This window comes from Podarcis vaucheri (assembly GCF_965113315.1).
Source record: "Podarcis vaucheri genome assembly, chromosome: 1".
In the NCBI taxonomy this organism is placed as follows: domain Eukaryota; kingdom Metazoa; phylum Chordata; class Lepidosauria; order Squamata; family Lacertidae; genus Podarcis; species Podarcis vaucheri.
Genome location: NC_138759.1, coordinates 75,177,595 through 75,200,324, shown reverse-complemented (window position 1 = coordinate 75,200,324; position 22,730 = coordinate 75,177,595). Strand labels below are relative to the sequence as shown.

Here is a 22,730-nt window from a genome sequence, read left to right as displayed (position 1 = left end):
AAGGTCAGTGGTTTGAATCCCCGCGACGGGGTGAGCTCCCGTTGCTCGGTCCCAGCTCCTGCCAACCTAGCAGTTTGAAAGCACATCAAAGTGCAAGTAGATAAATAGGTACCGCTCCGGTGGGAAGGTAAATGGCGTTTCCGTGTGCTGCTCTGGTTCGCCGGAGCAGCTTAGTCATGCTGGCCACATGACCCGGAAGCTGTACGCCGGCTCCCTCGGCCAATAAAGCGAGATGAGCGGTGCAACCCCAGAGTCGGTCACGACTGGACCTAACGGTCAGGGGTCCCTTTACCTTTTTAATATAACATGATATGTAATAAAAATGTAATTTTAATCAGCATATCAAAAAGCACAGTTCCTGATGGCAACATATAATATCTTCCATATGTTCAAGGATTGTCAAGTCTAAACATTACAATGCACAGTTTCTGTTGGCAATGCCATTTCATGCTGATATCTTCCTTCTGCATCGTCCTACATCTTAAACATGCAACAAGCGAAACCACCTTCTGCATCGTCCTATGTCTGAAAGTGTGACAAACAAACTAATTAGTAACAAAAGGCAGCTAATGGTAGAATAGTTCTCAGGATACACCCTTGTGTACACCTGTGCATTGTAATCTTTGGACTTGACAATCCTTGGACTTTACAATACCAATACATATAGAAGATATGATATGTTGTCATCAGGAACTGTGCTTTTTGATATGACGATTAAAATTACAGTTTTATTACATATCATGTTATGTTACTTTGCAGCTAGTTACGTGTGCGTTGTGGTGTTCAAAAGCTGTTGATGGGCAGCTTCAAGGCCCTCCATCTTGTTTTTTTATGGTTCCTTATCTTTGAAACTTTTATATGCCTGTTGTTTTAGTCCATGGAGTTTTCTTGGCAGGGATACTGGAGTGGCTTGCCAGTTCCTGCTCCAGGTGGATCACATCAAAGCATGCTGGAGGAGACTCTTGAGAGTCCCGTGGACTGCAAGAAGATCAAACCTATCCATTCTTAAGGAAATCAGCCCTGAGTGCTCACTGGAAGGACAGATCCTGAAGTTGAGGCTCCAATACTTTGGCCACCTCATAAGAGAAGAGAAGACTCCCTGGAAAAGACCCTGGTGTTGGGAAAGATGGAGGGCACAAGGAGAAAGGGACAGAGGACGAGATGGTTGGACAGTGTTCTCGAAGCTACCAACATGAGTTTGACCAAACTGTGGGAGGCAGTGGAAGACAGGAGTGCCTGGTGTGATCTGGTCCATGGGGTCTGGCGTGCTCTAGTCCATGGACACAACTAAACGACTAAACAACAACAACAAATCTTTGAAACAGATTCAGCAGTTAGCCCTTCAAATAGAGGACTGTCCTCTGTAAAGTAGGCCACACACCATTACCTCAAAGCTGAGGCAGCCCATCAACAGCAGCTTGTTCATTATTTACCACAACGTTATTATATCTTTGCCACATTTTGATTTTCTGCCCCAGGCACCAAAACTTATTGAGCCACCTCCGGTGTCCTTTTCCCCAGAAAACCAAGCTAGCACAGAAAAGTTCTAATGCGAAAGGAAGACTCTGGGACTGAGACCTAATGAAGACTTTCAAGCTTCACAGCACATATTCTCCAGAGACAGTTCATTATTTATATCACAATCTCCTGTGAAAAGAACACAGATTGTACATTACCAAAGGAAAAAAAGGAAAAGGCACTGTTTTATCAGGTTTCATGACATTCTAAATTTTGCCTTGCTGAGACTAGCAGGCTGAAGGAATGGGTAATGAGATACAGAGATTCAAGGCCACAGCTTCAATTAGTCTGATATTGAACTTTTGTGGTGGGGAGCAACCGGAGGGGTAATGAGGTGGAGGACCAATATGATCTCTATGCCCTTGAAGAGCACAGGCCATGTCAAAACCGCAATATATATCAGGCTGACTGTTTCTTGCACCAGTGCATAATATGACACATGATCAAATTTGGCATCCAAAGAATCTCAGAGTTGCCATTAAGTTATGCCTAAAGCCAAATTAAGGCAGAGTGGTGCTGCGGGGGCAGCTCAGGAGTAACAGCAGGCAGTGGTGTGATAAGGCCTCTGCAGAAAGCTCTGACTCAGCCTTTGAACAAGCTCCGACACCAAGAGGTGTCGGTCTTAAAATATATGTAACAAATAGATATATTTAACAGTGCATCAGCAATCCTCGCATGAAGGGTTCATTGGCAGACTTATGCCAAACTGAATAACGCAGAAGACGGGCTGAATAGAAGCACAACTTTTTTGGCACAGTATATTATATAAATATAGTCAGCTGGATACAAAAACACCCTGAGTATGGCATCTCTCGGAACTACGGCTAAAAATTCAAGAACATTTTGCACTGGATGAGCAGGAAAATGAGTTGTGGAAAAGAGACCATGATTCTTGTCTGTGTAGAGATACCAGGATTGTGTACAGACCATTATTATAGAGGAGGGACAATCAACGCACAGAGGCAGTGCGTCCCGTTTCACCACCTAAGGCAAAATGGAAAGTGCCGCCTTTGCCTGCCCTGCCACTCCTGCCGCTGGTGCCATACCTGCTACTGCCAACACTGCTTTCCACTCCCCCTGCTGCCTCTGCCATGGGCAGAGAAGCAGCAGCAGTATCAGCGACAATTTCAGGCAAGAACTCACCCAATTTGGGTGAGATCTCACCCAAATCGCATGAGATCTCTCATGCTTGAGCAATTTCAGGCACAAGTTCAACCAATACAGAGGTGCAGAGGTGTCGGGGTGCCCGCGAAGCTGCCATATTGGGGGCTGCCACCGCTGAGGCAGCCACCTCAAATTTGCCTACTGGATGAGCTGACTCTGCCAATGTGATGTCCTTCAGGTGTTGTTGAACAACATAGCCCATCGGTTCAAGCCAGCTGCATGCCCTTCATGAAACAGCAGCAGCTCTAGGAGAAAACCAGCTCTGCAGGAAAACCAGAAAGGTGAAGTGGCAAATTCAGTGTTAAAGGGAACATGTTGGTTGTTCCTCCTCCAACTACTTTCATTAGGCCGAAACACAGGTTGCTTATATCTGTGGGTCAGTTTCCTCACAACAGAATGGTTGACCCAGTAAATATGACTATAAATAATTTCATTAAGCAAAATGATCCACAGCCTTCGGTCTACTGGGTGTAAACATGTCAAAATGTACCAATTATCTGATTAACCTGCCTACACACTGCAAACGTAAAAACAACCACCTCCTGAATCTCCTTGTGTCCCTGGGTTTCGTATCACACTCTGGAGCATCAACAACTGGGCTGAGAAAAGTTTCGGGGAAGAGCTACTTATGCAACAAGGGTACCAGCTTTGGCCTTTGCGTAATTTTCTTCTACCTGTCTGTGAAGTAGAGAGGCAAGTGAGGGCTTGATAACTGAGTGGGTTCAACCGCTGGGTCCAGACCCACTAGTAGGATGTGGCCTGATCCAAGTTGAGTTGCAAAAGGAGCACCACCACCACACAAATGTGTGTTAAACAATTAAGAAATGGGTCCCCAGGTGCACATTTAGGTTAAAAGTGGATCCTGGATCTGAAGAGGTTGAAGGTACCTACCCTGTATAATGGTGTCCACACCACATAAAGTGTTAGTGAGACAAATGATTCCTTGAGTTGTTAGAAAGAAGAGGTTGTCCTCAAACTTGCTTATTCTGTCTCACATCTCTCTTGATTAACTCTTACCTCATGAAACTCCAAGACGCCTGGAATTAATTAGTGGTAGATAAATCAGACACCTATTTCCTTGAACATGCTACAGCTAACCCAAGAAAAATGTCTTGTGAGCTGCTCACTCCATCCTGATGCACTCTTCTTAATAGGTCAGCTGCCAGATCTGTCACAGCAGGTCCTAGCTGATCAAGATAAGAAATTAGTCCAGCAACAAATTATCCACTTCACTAGCCACTGCCTAGTCTGTCCCAGATTCATTCCCAAACATCACATCCCCTCTCAAATTTCAGTAACAGTGAACCCTTAGTCATGGGTTATGATGGATGGTTTTTGAAAGCTCATTCTCACAGAGTATGCACCTTGGTCCTTTGCAAATATTATGTCCTCCAAGAAGTCCCGAATACACATGAGAAGTGCTTCCATTTGCACACTGCTGATCAGGAGTGCTCCTCCTATCACGCATCACAAGCTACTCTAGAGGATCTCCTGAACTTCAAAAGCACTTCTGTCCAGAAATATGGAGGCCTAGAGAAGACCCTGATTCTGGCTTATTATTATTAACAACATAGTGTTCTACAGGCTATCAGTAACAGAAACCAGCACCTTGCCCCCAAAGCTCTTGCCCTCTAAATTTTGATGAGGGAGAAGGGCAACAAGGTGGGAGGAGGGAGGACAACAAGGGACAGATGTGAAGCAAAAGCAATCCCGTGTGTTATTTCAGCTGGAGATCAGGAGTGACTCCAGACAGACAGCTTCCTATATGGTAAAGATGCCAAAATTCACCAGGCATGAGAATGATCAGTAAAGAATATTTACACCATATGGGTAGTAATACAGATAAGTGAGCAACCATACCTTACCACACAATAAAACTGCTTGTGTACATTCACCGAAGGATTGAAGGTTAACATCAGGATCAATGGGGGTTTCCAAGGTGATCTAGGAGAGCCATTATTAACCGACTGCAATTTGATTTTTGCTTCTGATAGCTCCAGGATGCATGAAAACTGCATAAGACCATAAAAACTAAAAATAGCAACCCTACTCTGTTGCAAACAGGAAATGATGGTTCTGTTTAAGATTCCAGCCAGGCTCCTTTCCCTTGGAGAAGACACGAGTCTATTATCTCTGTGAATTGCCTGGAGGGGCTTCTGCAAACCTGCTCAAATAGCTCTTTCAGAGCACTGCTACAGGCCAAATGAAAAGTGGTATAGAAATTTATCTAATAAATAAACTCTCAAGCCATGTGTACACTTGTCAACAAGCAAAAATTAGTAATGACCAAGGCTTCAGTCCTTGGAGAAGAATGAGTCTATTATCTCTGCCAATTGCCTGGAGGGGCGTCTACGGAATTCAGCAGAAGTCACTTCTAAGTCAACATTAACACTCCACTGAAAACAGAGAGGATTCAGTTTAGTGCAACTATCTTTTGGCAATGGGTTCAATGGGACTTAGCTAAGGTGACTTCCTCCCAGTGGACTGAAGCATTTCAGTATAAACCAGGGGTCTGCAACCCGCGGCTCCGGAGCCGCATGTGGCTCTTTTACACCTTTGCCGCGGCTCCGGGGCGGATACTAGTGAGGGGAGAAGGCGCATTGTGCGCCCTGACAATCTCCACTGTGGCGGGCGCTGTACTGGCTGTGACGTTGCATGGGGGCGGTGCGTGCGTTAGTCACGCACCGTCCCGCCGTCACCTTCCCGCCCACTGTCAGATCGCGGCTCTGGAGATATATTTGTTTTAAATGTTGCAATGGTTTTGCGGCTCGGCTCCCAGTTGTTTTTTCTTCGGAAACGGGTCCAAGTGGCTCTTTTTGTCTTAAAGGTTGCAGACCCCTGGTATAAACAAACAAATGAACCATTTTATTATTTGTACCCCGCCCATTTAACTGTGTTGCGCCAACCACTCTAGGATGCTTCCTACAAATATAAAAGAATGATAAAACATAAATACTAATAAGTAATAAATGCATTAATTATTGCCCTTGACATCATTTTGCATGCTTTGCTACTAGAACACATAAAGTAGCATGAGTTCTTATGCCAGCCTGCATGCATTCTCAGTTTCCTTTCCACTATGCTCAGTGCCAGCAGCTGGGCACTAGAAGTCCTCAAGGGCTCAAAAAGGCCCCTCACCAGAATGACCCAGCCAAACCCCAAGTCATTACCCTTCCCACTGTCTTAGCAGAGGGCGGGTGCAGGTGCTGTTTTTGAATGAGAGCAAAACTCAACTCTCATCCATGGTGGCTCCCCAGTATTGTAATTTGCCCCAAATGCAATGTGCCTACTTATACATCAGTACAGTGGTGCCTCGCAAGATGAAATTAATTGGTTCCGCGAGTTTTTTCGTCTAGCGAATGTTTTGTCTTGCGAAGCACGAAATCCCATAGGAATGCATTGAAATTCAATTAATGTGTTCCTATGGTCAAAAGAAGTCCAAACAAAGCCAAATTTGGTACAACAAGAGTTTATTAAGTGCTCTTTAAAGTCACACATACTGTAAAGAGCATTTCAAAAATTGAAGGAACAATAAATTAAGTTTCTAAATATGACAGAAAAACATTTAAAAATCAACAAAGTGTACAGTACATTTTCTAAGACTCTGGGGGACAACTCGAAGAAGGTTCCTCTTCCACTCTTTGCTTCTTGCTGAAGAACCCCCTCCCCAACTGTTCCCCCAGCCACCCACCACACAGAAATTCAAATCCAGATTTTTTTTAAAAAAAACAGCAGAGTGGCCCAATGGTTGCAGAAAATCATAAAAATGCAGAAAAAACACACAAGCTTCCAGATTCTTGCAAACCCCTCCCCAACACCAAGTCCTTGAATTCCAAACACCCCAACCCAAAATCCAAAACCCCCCCAAAAAAGTTTTAAAAGTTTAAAAGAAGTTTTGGAAAAGCTTTAAAAATCACCAAAGTCTTCAAAAACCTCAAAAAAGGCTACCACACCACGTTCTATGAGTTGCTCCTCGAAGTCAAGTCGCAACTGTATTAACGGTGTTAAGAAAAAGGAAACAAACTTGCAAGACGTTTTCGTTTTTCGTCTTGCGAAGCAAGCCCATAGGGAAATTCGTCTTGCGAAGCAACTCAAAAATGGAAAACTCTTTCGTCTAGCGAGTTTTTCGTTTTGCGAGGCATTCGTCTTGCGGGGCACCACTGTAACACCTAGCCTACAGATTCATGCCCATGACTAAACGGCTGTCTGGAGACTCACCAGGTAGGGTGGTGAGTAGTGTAATGGTGATTGCAGTTGAATAAAAAAAATTTAAATATGGTATCATCGTGGCTATTGGGGACACGGATGCTGTGCCCACTGGCAGCCCCATGCTGAGGGCTGCCGGAAGGTTGGTGATATCCTTGCTTTTCTCCACACTTTGACCCACAATGCTATTTGTTTCCTAAATATAGATTTGTACTGAGGATCTTGTGAGAATGAATTAGCAAGCACATTTGAGATTCAGATCCTCCTATTCAGCTCTAATATGCTCAGTAATAACTTCACACTAGAAGAGTATGACAGACATTTTTGGCATGGATGATATTCTCACAACACTCCCATAGGAAATACAGCCTAGGAGCCAAAGGAAAGAGATATTGGAGTCACGGTGAATAGTTCAACATGGTGGATAGCTCAGTGAAAACCTCAATGGTGTGTGTGAAAATGGCTGACTTTGAGGAGCACATGATGGGGTGGAATTTGTTGCCTCCCTATATCCCTACTTCAGAATAAACTTGTGCATGACTGCACTGTAGCTAACCCAATGTTCCTACTTCAGCTACTTTGATGTCGTGAAACGTCTCCCATTCTCCTCAAAATGATTCTGCAGACCCCAGCCAAGGAGGTGGGCTGCTAGACATTACAGAAGAACATTTCAATGATGGCCCTGCATTTTCCAGTGATGTTTAGTTGTATCTTCAGTGGTGAGAAAAAGCATGACTCAGAGACACTCTCCATGCACCATAGCTGGGTCCTGGCATCAGACTATGCCCTTGCCAATATCTGATGCCGGCGGAGGAAGGGGAAAACAGTGACGTGTTACGCGGCTGGCGGCGACGCGGAGGAGGGGAGGGGGAAAAATGGCACCCCGTCACTCCATGCTGAATCCACTCCCATATGCAAGGGAGAAAGGTTGTTTTCTGCTGCTCCGGAGAAGCGGACACGGAGCAATGGATCCAAACTACAAGAAAGAAGATTCCACCTAAACATTAGGAAGAACTTCCTGACAGTGAGAGCTGTTCGACAGTGGAATTTGCTGCCAAGGAGTGTGGTGGAGTCTCCTACTTTGGAGGTCTTTAAGCAGAGGCTTGACAACCATATGTCAGGAGTGCTCTGATGGTGTTTCCTGCTTGGCAGGGGGTTGGACTCGATGGCCCTTGTGGTCTCTTCCAACTCTATGATTCTATGATTCTATGATTCTGCTTATTCTCCATGTTCAGAGCAAGCAGCACCTAAAATAAATGCATGACCCTCACATGCTCCATGTTCCAGATATGGAACTGAGACCACAGGGACTCGGTAAAGATTAGACCCAGAAAGACAGAGAAGGGAAACTATAGCAGAGAAGAAAATGGAATGCTGAAAAGATAACCAGGTAAAACATTCCTTCTGCCTTTCCACATTCATAAGGAAAACACATGGTAATGAATTCATTTAGGCTCTGATACATTCTTCCAATAAAATGTCAGAGTTTAATGATACAGGAAGCTGAAAGAAAAGACTATGGAATACTTCATCTGATTGTGTTTTGCAGTTTAGGAAGATCCCAGTCACTCTCCCTCCTGCCCTGTGCTATGTTATTTATTCTCTCCCCTTCCCTTCTGTCCTGCATGCTCACAAAAGCACAACAAAAGCAAACAGAATGTTTCAGCTGCAAGGCTACATCGCTCCCAACCATATAGCAATGACGTTCCCATAAAAGATTTACAAGGCACTTCCAAGGATACTTCCTTGATTGCTTAACTCCTATGAGGAAGGGAAACTCAGGACGCAGCCATCTGCTTAAAAAACTTACACTTGTTGTTTATGGAGAAAATGTTTGTTTGGGGAAGGGGAATTTCCCAGTACTGTATCTTTCAAGACATAAGCAATGAAGAAAAAAAAAGGAATATTGTGCCTCTTGTATTTTCATCTCAATGCTGGATAAGTTTGCATCATCTGACAGGTGTTTCTTCTTCAAAAGAACCATCAGTTATGGACCACTACCAATCTCCAAGGCGACTCATAGCAAGCAAGGCAGACAAAAATGCCTACTTCCCCCAGGCCATTTACAACCTTCTTTTATGTCATTTATTATTTCAATTCATATTCTGCCCTTCTTCATTTCCCCTATCCCAGAGTGAGGCACAGAGTAAAAAACTGAAGCAACGTCATAAAATGATCTGCAGCAATTAAAGCCATCATGAAAACATCATGCAACAGGATAGTGCTACTATTTCAACCCATTGCATTTCAGTGTTTTCCATGTTTCCCTACCATTACTGCTATATTCATCCCTGATTTTACTTAAAAATAAAGTTGTAGTGCCAGCCTTCCCAGTAGTGCACCTGCCCTTTTAATTAGACGTTTCCCCTCTGTCCAGTTCTATTGAAGTGGGTTCTGCTTCTTAGATTTTTCCCTCCTAAATTGATTTCTTCCTCTTCACCCTCCTGACCAAGGCATTCAGTCAGTTCTTGTACTCTGCTTTGGGTGACTTTAATTACTGGTTTCTTCTTTGGAGTCAATGCAGTTGCTGATTTGTTTTATTTCTAATCTATATTTAATTGTTTCAAAACATGTAAGGTGTTAAACAGTTTCCTTAGGGAATTTATTTTATTTTATTGGGGGGAATTCTTATCCAGTTGAAACTTTTTATTAGAATTGGAAGCCAAAAACCATGGGTTTGGTTTGGGTTTTATAAAAGCAGCTTCAGGAAGGAAAAATCTGAAGCAGAAAGGCAGCAGGATTAGGTAGCTTAACTGCCATGGGGTTCAGTGTTAGCAAAGTCACTAAAACAATACAGAAGAAGTCCAAAGAAAAAACGAAATCCTTATAATACTTTACTGAAGAAACAGAACAAAATGGTATATAGTGGTACCTCCGGTTACAAACTTAATTCGTTCCGGAGGTCTGTTCTCAACCCAAAACCGCTCGTAAAATGAGATGCACTTTTGCTAATGGCACCTCCCGCTGCTGCCGGCATGTGACTTCCACTCGCATCCCGGGGCAAAGGTCGCAACCGGGAGCAGAGATTGTAACCCACAGCGTTCACAAGGGGGATGGTACATAACATGAGGTTCCACTGTATCATGGGGGGGGGGATAAACAAAGAGCTTTTTTCTTACTTTAGGCCTTGTACATAGTAGGGAGACATACAACCAAGCATACAGAGGAAAAACTTCTTCAGAACTACACAGCCAACCAGAGCATGTGCTAGCTCAATGAACATCATGTCACTCTGCCTGGTTACTAAGCAAGTCCTCCTCCACCACCCTCTTGGTTAGTTGGCTTACGGATTCTTACTTATTCTGTTAGAGAGGTTTTTTAAAGTGAGCTTTTCAAGTAGTGTTTATATACTATCAGTGAGATATAAGCATTATATATCAGAATTAAACCTGAAGTCACACACTGAATGATCTTCTAATATTATAAGCATGTGTTTGAGATCACTTAGAAACCCAACTGCTCAACTACTCCAAATTATCTCCTCTCAAAGTTGTTTTCCTTTAAAATTAAAATAACACCAAAAGTGCTGGGGCTCTAATATACAGTTGCACAGGATACGCAGTTGGCATGCAAAACCTGAATGACTCCAAGAACCCTTAAGATGTTATAGGGTTCCAAGACTATGGTTGACCTGTAGCACAAATATCTCTTGTGTCAATTAACTTATAACATATTTTCTACTTTGGTCAATTCCAGGAAGAAAAACAAAGTTCTGTGATTCTGACAAGGGCAATGATGGCACATCTGCGCTTAAGCAGTTTTGCAGGGCCAAATTAGGTGTGACACAGAAGAGCATGATTAAGATTTCCTGTGAGCTTGCTTTGTTTGTTTTCTTACTAAATTGCAAACCCATGTGGCTGCAAAGTAGCACTCTCTGGGAGAGGAAGTTTAACCTTGATTTCCCTTGTCCCCTTCCCCAGCCTAAGGCTATGTACACACTATAACACACATTTGAAGTGCATTCTCTCCCCAAGAATTCAGGGCACTGCCATTTGTTAACCAGGGCTGGCCCAAGACATTTTGGCACCTGAGGCGAACCACAAAATGGCACTCCCTCCCAGGGAAGGAGTGAAGATCACCAGGAATAAGGGGTGGGGGATAAATATCTACATCAGGATCTGCCCTGTGGGTCCTGCCATCCAATACCTCAGCTTGCCTCATGGGTGGGCCGGCCCAGTTGTTAAGGATCGCTGGGAGTTGTAACTTTGTGAGGGGTAAACTACATTACCCAGAATTCTCTGAGGGGAAGAATGTGCACTTGAATGTGCTTTAATGATTTAGCGTATAAACAGCCTTAGCAACAGCATGAAGCAGCCATTAGTTCTGCTGAGGCGGGGAAGGTACAACTGCCATACTGTCTCCCCCTAGATCAGCACATGTTTTATATGTGCAAGATCCCGGGCTCCACAACCTTGGGTGCTCCAGGTGAAGAGGCTCAGATAGCAGGAGCCAGTGTGGTGTAGTGGTTAGTGTGTCAGACTAGGACCCAGGAGACCAGGGTTCAAATCCCCCCTCAGTCATGAAACTGACTGGATGACCTTAAGCCAGCCACTGCCTAACCTACGGTACCTCTCAGGTTTGTTGTGAGGATGAAATGGGGAAGGAAGAGAACCATGTATGCCATCACCTTGAACTCCTTGGAGAAGGTGGAATGTAAAGGAAATAGAATAAATTAAATAAAATAAGGCTGGGGAAGATCTCTGCCTGAAACCACCGAGAGCTGCTGTGGGTTGGAGTAGCTGGGAGTAAAAAACCAACATTTTTGGCCTTGATGAATGGCCTATGTTCTCACTCAACTCCCTTTACTTGGGGACATCACGTACATGTTCCCATATTCTTCAGAGTATTTTTCCCCCTCTTAAGTTAAACTAAGAACCATGGGAGAAGCAGTGTGCTTTGTAACAAGTAGATAAGCATCATAAGATGACCTAAACAAGATCACACCTCCTTTCTCAGGCCAACTAGCCATTCCTGTGTGCCAACTATTCCACCACCTTTAGCCATAGAATAACAGGTAGGAATGCCAGCTCTTTGGTGTCAACACACTGTTGCCCTACTGCAGCAGAAGCAGCACTGATATATTTTTGCAAACAAAAAACAAATCTGCCCTAGTTACAATCAGCTAAAGCAATGTCCCCTGAATTAGCAGCAGGACAATATGAAGGGACAGTTGTTTTCAGCAAAAGTTCCTTTCACAAAGTGGTTAGGCCGGCAGGGTAATCCCTTTTCAGTGCCACTCAGCTGGTGATAAAACCTTAAGGCAGTGCCTACTGAGAAAGGATAGAATTAAGCATCAAATATTCACTAAAAAGATGTTCGCCAGTGTCCTTTGAGTGGTGATGCCTTGCTTTCTGCTTTCTAGCAGAGGGGCCTTTGGGCAGCTTTGTTCCCAATCTGTGTCCCAAGGAATTTCAGAAACCCTCTCTCAAAGGAAATCTACTTTCCTTCCATCTTTTTCACTGAAAGGAAATCATCTAAAAAGCAAGCAGCATAATGCACCAAAAACAGATATGGATTTAGTGTCAACACCAATAAAGGCTAGTTGGTGGTTTTGAAATCTCTGGGTAGTAATCAATGCCTGATACTTGCAGGGTGCTATGACACCAGAACTCCTTTCACATTTCATCTTTTGTTTGTCACTCAGTGGCCTCATTTGCACATCACATTAAACCTTCGGTCAAATTAACTGTGGTTAAATGTGAATTTGCAGTATTCTGGTGCATTCTGAAATTGAGGGTGCTTTGTTCCTGCCTCGATACTGAAGCACTCCTGGGAAACACAGAATCATAGAATTGTGGAGATGGAGGGTCCCCAAAGGGGCATCTAGTCCAACTCAATGCGGTGGTCTGGCACCATGTGATATCTGAACCCGGCTCTTTATTTCTTTCCCCCAACAAATTTCCCCCAACAAATCATGAGCAGCAAGTCAAGAACAAGGCTTGGTTACTCTTCATGGTTTGCTTTCAGTGAAACAAACCCAAATCCCCGCCCCCCGCCCACCCACCCCCTGGGGAAGGAAAGTTATGGAGACAAATTACAGTATCTCTTTGCGCTTTAACTTGCACACCTGCCAGAAATAGCCTGCAGATTTTTGTAGCATAAATGAGAGGTAATGGGAGCAGGGATGGGGAACCTGTGGTCTTCCAGATGTTGTCCGACTCCCAACTTCTATCCATCCCAGCTGACATAGTCACTGGTGAGGGATGATGGGGGCTGCAGATCAACAACATTCAGAGTGCCTTGGGTTCTCCATCCCAGCTATAAACAGTTAGAAAGAATATATAGGTTACACTGCAGGATGTATCTTTAGTTATTAATGCCAGGGAACAATGATCCACATATCCTTCAATTTTGACTGAGTATAGCACAGAAGTAATTAGACTCCATGCTAATCTAATCCTATTTGTAACTGCTATTGCAACAAACCACATGCTTAACAGTGCAATCCAACGCATGCTGACTCAGAAGTATTGAGCCCAGTGGGACTTATTCCCAAGTAGGTATGTAGGATGAGTGGGATGAGTCTCATGACTGGAATGTAGAAATTGAGGAGTATACAACCTGCTCAAAAGGAATAGACCAAACAGGAAGAGAAGAGGAGTAGCATTATATGTATAGAATGTGTACACTTGTGAAGAGATCTATGACCCAGAGCATGGAAGGCAGATTTGAGAGTATAAGGGCAAAAACTGTACAAGAGGCAACGGATTCCATTCTGCTTCCAAGGTACGACTGTACATGCAAAAAGGACCTAGGGGTCTTAGTAGACCACAAGCTTAAAATGAGTCAACGGTGTGATGAAGCAACACAAAAAATCTAATGCTACTCTAGGCTGCATCAACAGAAGTCTACTGTCCAGATCAAGTGAAGAAATAGTACCGCTCTATTCTGCCTAGACTCCGGTGTTCTGGGTGCCACAATTTAAGATGGATATTGACAAGCTAGAACATGTACAAAGGAGAGTGATCAATATGATAATGGGTCTGGAAACTGCGTCTTACGAAAAACAGTTCAGGGAGTTGGATATGTTTAGCCTGGGAAAGAGAAGACTGAGAGGAGATATTACAGCCATCTTCAAACAGCTAAAGGTTTGTCACATGGAAGAGGGAGCAAGCTTGTTTTCTCTTGCTCCAGAAGGGAGAACCAGTGGATTCTAGTTAAAGGAGGTTCCAACTAAACATGAGGAAGAACTTTCTGTTGGTAAGAGCTGTTTGTCAGAAGAACAGACTCCCTTGGAAGGTGGCAGACTGATGCCTTTTTTTGGGGGGGGGGTTAAGCAGAGGTTGGGTGGTCATCTGTCATGGATGCTTTAGCTGAGATTCATGCGTTGCAGGGGGCTGGACTAGATGACCCTTGGGGTCCCTTCCAATTCTACAACTCTATGATTCTATGAATAGAATTGCTTCTGGAAAAATCTCCCCCATTGAAATTAGTGGAAATTTAAAGTGTTTAGCTTTCCTGCATTATTAGAAGAATTAAAGCATATGTTATTAAAGGATAAATAAAGGAAATGACATAAATATGCATAAACATCTTATTTTTACAAAATGCAATTTTTCTAATAGCAGAATTGGGCATTTCAAATGCACTGCTAGTCATAAACTGCACAGTCTACGATAATAATAGCCTTTCATGTTGTTGTTGTTTTAAAAAATACTATAAAGGTACATTCACATTCACATCAATTGTATAAATAACAAGCATGGTGATTTAGGCTCCAAACCCTGCAGTGCTGCTGAATGCTCTGACTGCCTCCTCTAGCCTCTCATGAAAGGAGATACTCTGAGCCAGAAGAATCAGTCTAAGATCTGACTGCAGCATTTCTTGTACAGGGAACCCTCACTAGCGTCTGCTGGGGAAGGAAGGGAACTGTCAGCTTACTGGGAATTAGAGAACATGGAGAACTGAAACTACAGACTCCAAATGTGCAAACACACACACACACACACACACACACACACACACTGACTTCATTTTAAATAAAATAAAGCTAGCTCTTCTCAAAGGACCTTGAAGCTTACTACTTCCTCAGGCATTTTCTGAAACTCCTGCAGTAGATCAAAGGTTTCCATTAAGTGTGCAGCAGAATAGGTGGGAAGGCATGGACGTCTCTGAACTTTCTCTTACAATGTAGGAACCCATCAGACAAAGGTTTCTGTGATCCTCAGAATGAACAAAACCTGTTTACTTTCATTTGTATGGAGAATCCTGATAACAAACTCTTGCCTTCCAGTACTTTCCAATGTGTCTATGTGCATTTTTTCTGGACTCAACTTGTGAATATTTTGTTGTCTTGAAAAATAAATGTATTGTCCGGTGTGGATTAGCAAAGAAGCATAATGGCTTTTGGGGGCCACTGCCCCTTTAGTTGAAGGCTCCCTCTTTTCCCATTTCTTATATAGCTACATCTGCCCCTGAAATTAGTTGTTCCTGTTCACCAGTATGATGTTGGCATTCCTGCTCTGTACAGGACACACTTTGTAGCCGGTGCTGGATCTTCCATTACATTCTGTTCTGCAGCTGGGAGTTATGATTGTTCTGTAATTTTTGTGGGGGGGTGTTATGAGTGCAGTTGTGAAACTGTGAACACCCAGAAACTTATTGCAGCAGAAGAAATTGCTTTGAAAGAAAGGGAGTGAGGACAACCATGGAGAGCAGCAGAAATAAGCAGGAACTTTGCTGTAACAGAACTTACTTCTGAGTAAATCTATAGTAAGAGGGGGAAGGTATTGCCAGGGTTTTATTTATTTAGCTGGTTTCAAACATTTCTATACACCCAACACGAATAGAAAAAATCATGAACAGCATCATCAACATTTATTCCTTATACCCCACCCGTCTGGCCAGGCCTCCCCAGCTGCTCTGGGCTGCTCCCAACAGAATATTGAAAACACAATAAAACATCAAACATTAAAAGCTTCCCTAAACAGGGCTGCCTTCAGATGTCTTCTAAAAGTCAGATAGTTGTTTATTTCCTTGACATCTGGTGGGAGGGCATTCCACAGGGCAGGTGCCACTACCAAGAAGGCCCTCCGCCTGGTTCCCTGTAGCCTCACTTCTTGCAGTGAGGGAACCGCCAGAAGGCCCTCAGCACTGGACCTCAGTGTTTGGCCTGAATGATGGGTATGGAGACGCTCCTTCAGGTATACTGGACCGAGGCCGTTTAGGGCTTTAAAGGTCAGCACCAACTGTGCTCGGAAACATATTGGGAGCCAATGTAGGTCTTTCAGGATCAGTGTTATATGGTCTCAGCAGCCACTCCCAGTCACCAGTCTAGCTACCACATTCTGGATTAATTGTAGTTTCCGGGCCACCTTCAAAGGTAGCCCCAAAGGTAGCATTACAGTAGTCCATGTGGGAGAAAACCAGAGCATGCACCACTCTGGTGAGACAGACTGGTAGGTAGGGTCTCAGCCTGCGTACTAGATGGAGGTGGTAGACAGCTGCCCTGGACACAGAACTGACCTCCAGAATGACTCCCAGGCTGTGCACCTGGTCCTTCAGGGGCACAGTTCCCCAATTCAGGACCAGGGGGTCCTCCACACCTGCCCTCCCTCTGTCCCCCCAAAACAGTACTTCTGTCTTGTCAGGATTCAACCTCAATCTGTTAGCTTCCATCCATCCTCCAGCCGCCTCCAGATACTCACACATAAACGTAACAAGAAAATTACATCCATAAAACAAACACAATGTCTCAGGGGAAACCAGGCTTAACAGGTGAGTTTTAAGCAGGTATCTAAATGTCAATGGTGTAGGTACCTGCCTGGTGTTCATTGGAAGGGCAGGTGCCAGCACACTAAAGCCCAAGGTCTGAGATATAAAGAACTATGGCAGGATACAGCACTATCAAGAGTATTTTTATACTATAGAAATAGTATCTCTCCCAAGACTCAAAGTCTCAAAGCAACCCTGGTCTTCATAAAATGGTACAAGGTATATCTATCTTTTTTCAAAGTGCCAGAGGTAAGTCCCATTACATTTCAAAGTATCTTAGTTTGGCTAGATTGCTCCAGCAGGGCTTTTCTAAAAAGTTATTTTAACTATCTACTATCCCTAGAGATATTTGGGGTACTGAGCACAGTTTTCAGACACCTAATAAAAATGAACGATTAAATAAGCCTTCAAGGACTTTTGGACATTACAGTTGCCAAATCTGTTTTACCAGAAAATATGCAGTGCTGTCCTCTGTATGCTTTATTCGAAAATAAGTCATACTTTTATGCTCAGTGATGCCAGCTCTGTAGCTACTAAATGTCATTGTGGTCTAAAAGTTGGTCAGTAAAAGGAGCAAGAGATCTAACAGAAGAAAAAATGAGGGACAAGAATAGATACCTACGACGGCCACAAAAATCTACCTGCAAAAAACTCCAGTTCCAGCCTACATAAGTCATGTTCAGAGAATAGAATGTTTTATAACCAGGTGTTTCATGTCCAGAGGAAAAGAGAAAAAAGAATTCAAGCTGCTTCAGGCAGGTGAAAGGTCAAATAGAGATAATCTGTACCTTTCCTTCATCAGATAGTAATTTTTTGGCACAATCTTCTATTGGTTCTAAAAGAAGATTGGCAATGAGGTAAAGACACAGAAAAGGCTTTTCAGGCTCACAAGGGCCAAATCTTGGCCTGAAGCTTCACCAGTAAAATAGGCTGCATTTCACTTCATTCCCACATTAAAAAAACATCACCGTGTATTCAGTTAAAGAAAAAGTATTATCTCCTTCCAATACACAGACGGAATAGAGGGCATTATACTAACCAGAAGGATCTGGTTAGGGTTCCCAATTTCATAATACAGTTTCATAATACAGGACGGGTGCTGTCTATTTATCTTTCCCTTTAAAACAAACCCAATTAAAGGGGCCAGTCAGCAGTCTGGCCCATGATTTTCATAATATCAGGTTTTGGCAGTGCTGAATGGGGGGGGGGGAACGTTAAAGTATGAGCTGTGTATGTGCTTCAGTTTGTACAACAACAAAAGTTCATTTAAGGACTGCAATACCACTAGGACTACCCCTCTACATATGAACAGACCCAGACCCTGTGATCATCATCTAAGGCCTTTCCTCGTGTTCCTCCTTCACAAGGCATCTGGAGGGTGGCAACATGAGAACAGGCCTTTTCTACAGCATCTCCTCATTTGTGAAATGCTCTCCCCAGAGAGTCATGCCTGGTGCCTTCATTACATCTCTTTAGGCAACAGGCAAAAATGTTTCTCTATAACCAGGCCTTTGGCTGATTAATATTTGTGGCCTATTAAATGTGTTTTGGGGGAGGGGGGGGTCATTGGTTAGTTTTTGTTTTATTATGTATTTTGTGTTCTCATTTTGTATTTTCATATTGTGAACTGCCCTGAGATATTTGGACAAAGGGCGGCATAATAAATAAATAAATAAATAAATAAATAAATAAATAAATAGCCTTATCTTCTCTGTATCGTTCCAATTTTAGTATATGTGCTGCCGAAGTGAGCAAAACATGCCTTATAATTAAGGCAAACACCTGTTCAGCTTTTACTTGAAATACTCTAGTGAAGTACCAAATTGTGCTTAAGACGTTTACTTATATGTTACACTATCCCAACAGTAAAAATATTTCCTAATTTTCAAAATCTTCCTAAATTTTAAATTTGTCACTTTTGTCCTCCTGGTATAAAAGTAATGCAGATGATAATCACTGAGTCTTATAATTAAATTAATCAAGGTAACATGAAAACGACATTATCTTTCGGTCTTCTTACCAGTACCCAAGGACAAAGAGGTAACACTTTGTTTCTTTGCAGAGATAAATATTATCCCTGTGGAACCCCCTGCAGTAACTTCACCAGATCTCAGTCCCACAACCTGCTTTTGTGGCAAAGATCAGCCCTTGAATATATGAAGTAATAAAAATAAAGTCTCTTGTCACACACGGATAACATTTCCCTGCTGACCTCCAAACCACTCATCTGGTATTAAAGAGCATCAAGATCAGAAAGTGAGGCACGTAACTTTGAAGAAGGTATTAATCACAATTTTATTTCATTCCTATCCCACTTTTCCTCCAAGAACCTCAAGGAAGTGTACGTGGTTCTCCTGCTCTCATTTTATCCTCAGGGCAACCCTATGAGGTAGGGCTGGTCTGAGGGGCAGGGACTGGCCCAATATCAAGCCAGTGAGCTTCGTGGCTGAGCAGGGAATTGAACCCTGGTCTCCCAAGGCCCAACACTCTAGCTCAGCCTTTCTCAACTTTGCACTCCCAGATGTTGTTGGACTACTATTTCCATCATTCCCCTACTGGTCATGGATGATGGGAGTTGTAGTCCCACAACATCTGGTGATCCAGGGTTGGGAAAGTCTGCTCTCGCCACAACAGCACACATCCTCAAGTGCCCAATGAGTGAAGTCACTACAATACCTGTTTTAATTTCATTTGGAATGAAATGCCTTTTGTATTGTGGTTAGGTAAAGGTAAAGGGACCCCTGACCATTAGGTCCAGTCATGACCGACTCTGGGGTTGCGGCGCTCATCTCGCTTTATTGGCCGAGGGAGCCGGCGTACAGCTTCCGGATCATGTAGCCAGCATGACAAAGCCGCTTCTGGCGAACCAGAGCAGCGCACGGAAACACCGTTTACCTTCCCGCCGGAGTGGTACCTATTTATCTACTTGCACTTTGACATGCTTTTGAACTGCTAGGTTGGCAGGAGCAGGGACTGGGCAACGGGAGCTCACCCCATCACAGGGATTCGAACTGCCAACCTTCTGATCGGCAAGTCCTAGGTTCTGTGGTTTAACCCACAGCGCCACCCGTGTCCCGTATTGCGGTTAGGACAGACAAACTAGATGGATGCATGCAGAAGGTCCCAGGTAGGGCTGGGAGAGGCTCTTGCCTAACACCTTGGAGAGATGCTGGTGGTCAGTGTAGGAAATACTGCTCTTGATGCTTTCTATGTTCCTACCTAGGATCAGGGGTTTTTTCATCTGGAATTCAATGGAACTCTGCTCCAGGTGGGTACCATGGGCGTAGCCAGGATTTGGGGGGGGGCAGAACCTCAGTTTGCTATATATTTTTATTGATTTTTATTGATTCGAGGGGAGCAGCTGCCCCCCCTTGGCTACACCCATGGTGGGCACTATTGCCATTATAAGAGAACAAGGGAGGCATTCATGGTGAGCTCCTGCACCTTTTTTTCCTAGAATAATAGCGCTGCAAAGGATTATCCTATTTTATCCTCACAACAGCTCTGTGTACTAGAAATCCAGTAAGCATCATGGATAGCAATGGATTTGAACCCAGGTCTCCTGCGTCCTTCTAGCATGCTTTTGACTACATCACTCTGCTTCAGCAACCTATCTATCAATCAGTCATAGCTGCGTTCATTCCAGATTAAAATTCTGCTACACACACACACACACACATATATGTATGTAGAGAGAAAGATTTAGATATACCTATAGATTTACCTATTTTCATTTTATTTTCAAAACATCTTCAGCAGTCTAAATGGCATTCGGACAAAGATGTTTATTAGCTGCGGAGTGGGCAGGGGGCGGGGAGAAGCAAAAATAAAGCTTGCTGATTTCTCTGCACTGTTGTTCCTCGATCCCAGAGGGCACCCACCCGGGGATCAGAAATCCGTAATGGGAATGGCACATGCCTTACACACGCGCATATATATGGGCCATGCAAGCAACACACAGGCAGGCAGATTGGCAGCATGGTGCCATCCTCCAGCAATTCCGGAGCAAAGCAAGTCGAGGGGGGAAAGCGCCAGAGAAAGGGGGAGGTGAACTGGAATCCCTCCCACCCGCAATCTTCTCCATCAATCAGACGGTGCCTTGCCGGCAAGCCCCAAGGAGCGAAATCAACAAAGTCACGCTTCCTAGTCACATGCCCAATGTTTTCATCCTATTGACTTTTGGCAGGGTTTCCTCCTCTTCCCCACGCCCCCACACCGCTTGCTATGTACAGCAACGACCGATCCGGTCGTGATGTCTCTCTTCCCCCTTTCCAATCTCTACCCCCCCCCTTCTTCCACCGCCATCACAGCCACATTTTGCTACCAGCAACGGAGGGAGGCGGGAGGAGAGAGTAAAAAAGAAAAAGGGCAAGGAGATGGAAGTGCTACGGGGTGGCGGGGGACTACTCTAGGAGCCGGCACAGATGATGGGGACAGGATTCCCAGCGTAGGTCAGATGCTCTCTGGCAGCGGGCTACCTGTCCAAATAAAAACCCCGAAGCGATTGTGAAGTCGTCAGCCGCGAATCTGCAGGGCTCGCTTCCCGAGGCAGCAATTATTGCAATCTTGACACTTGATTTTATACTTGCGTGTGTGTGTGTGTGTGTGTGTGTGTGTCGTCCCCCTTTGCTCTCCCCACCCGCCTGGCAGTTACTAAAAAGCTGGCTGTTGGAACTCACCACTGTCACCGGCGACACCATATTTGCAGAGGAGGCTTCTCCCGCAATCCTTCCTTCGCCTTTGTTTATAAAGCTGGATCCGACTCCGGGGTGCCCAGAGCTTCCCCTTTAAATAGGACCCGGACTGTATCTATTTCTCTCAATGCAGATTGTTTTCTCGGTTCTTTTTTAGAACGCAGTGACGTCACAATGGCTGGAGCGAATGCGCGGAGAGAAGGGAGCTGGGGGCGGCACCTCAGCGTGCGCGTTCCCTCCCCTCCTCCGGAGAGATAACTTGCTGGTGAGCAGACCCCGGGCAGGGGGCTGTCCCTATGTGAAACCCGCCTCTCTCCCCCCGCCGTCTCTCTCTCTCACACACACACATACCCAGCAAAATCGACTTTCTTTTTCACTGGCTCCAAATTTCTCCCATCGTCCCTTCAGCGGCAGTGTAGGTCCTAAATTTATCCAAAGTTGGCGAGTACCATGACAAAATCAGCAACAGAACAAGCAGGTGACAGGCTGTGGGGAAGAAAAGTCAAGCTACGAGTTTGGAAAATGCAACAGTCACTGAGGTCTGATCCACGAGTGAGGGTCACGATGGAACGGCGCCTATCTGTATGCTGTTTAGTACGTATCCGTACTAAATCCTAGGATAAACTTGGGGGCAGAGAGAGAATAATATTTTGTCTCCCCATCTTTATTTCCCAACTCAGCATGTTTACTCACGCTCCTCTGAGATCGCGGAGCTCGCTCCCAAATTAAATTTCAGAAAGTTGGCGTTACAATTGCACATTTCCCCTGACAATTTCCATAATCTACTAATTGTTTGCTTCTTATGCTTTCATCTGACCCAGTACTGGAAATACATTTAGGAATGGTGCAACATGTCACATAGCAAGTGCTGTATTAAAGCTGTAACCCTACGCATGCGTTCTGAAGAGTTTGTCCTATTGAACTCAGAATTGCTTCCAATAAATCATAATCATACATGTGCTATGGTCCTGTGCTGAGCTGTAGTATCCAGATTGTTCTAGGTGTGTATAGCTATCTGCTTTGTTTGCTTTGTTTGCATTCATGTCCTGATATAAATTCATATCTGGCATCTTCAAGACTCACAGATTCATTGTGGCATTAGGTTTCAGCAACTCTGTTGTGATTGATATCTCTAAGTTTCTGGCATTGGTTACAACAGAGGGTGCTTCCAGGTGGAGGTTTATTGTGAAATCAGTGCTGCTCAGGCACACAAGTTTTTTGCACTGTCAGCATCAGAAGGCCATCTTTTACTTTTTCTTCTTTTTTTTTACATTTCATACAGATTTTCTCTTACTTTGGAAAATTAGCTAAGTAATAACCCTTTATACATCCACAGTTATTAGTTTGTTGAAGCTCATTATCACATTTTTTGCAGGGTGGTGGTGACATTTTGACGGGCAGTACCTAGCGACATTACCCCTACTTCCATTTCAC

General features: G+C 44.0%; 1 protein-coding gene and 1 long non-coding RNA gene across 6 annotated transcripts in view; one reads left to right on the top strand and one right to left on the bottom strand.

Annotated features, from left to right (window-relative positions):
* The window catches only part of TMEM86A (transmembrane protein 86A), a 44,325-nt gene extending 22,892 nt beyond the window's left edge, over positions 1-21,433 (bottom strand). For all 5 annotated transcript variants that reach the window (XR_014212943.1, XR_014212944.1, XR_014212945.1 and 2 more), the window contains exon 1: positions 21,282-21,433. Coding sequence is in view for 1 of the 5 variants with exons in the window: in XM_082195236.1 (XP_082051362.1) it covers positions 21,282-21,302 (21 nt within the window). In the remaining 4 variants the exon portion in view is untranslated. The remainder of the gene's footprint in view (positions 1-21,281) is intronic.
* A 55-nt stretch (positions 21,434-21,488) lies between these two features.
* Positions 21,489-22,252, top strand: LOC309517059. Its single transcript, XR_014213137.1, has 2 exons — positions 21,489-21,561; positions 21,705-22,252. It is a non-coding gene; the product is annotated as an uncharacterized lncRNA (long non-coding RNA).
* The last annotated feature ends 478 nt before the right edge of the window (positions 22,253-22,730 follow it).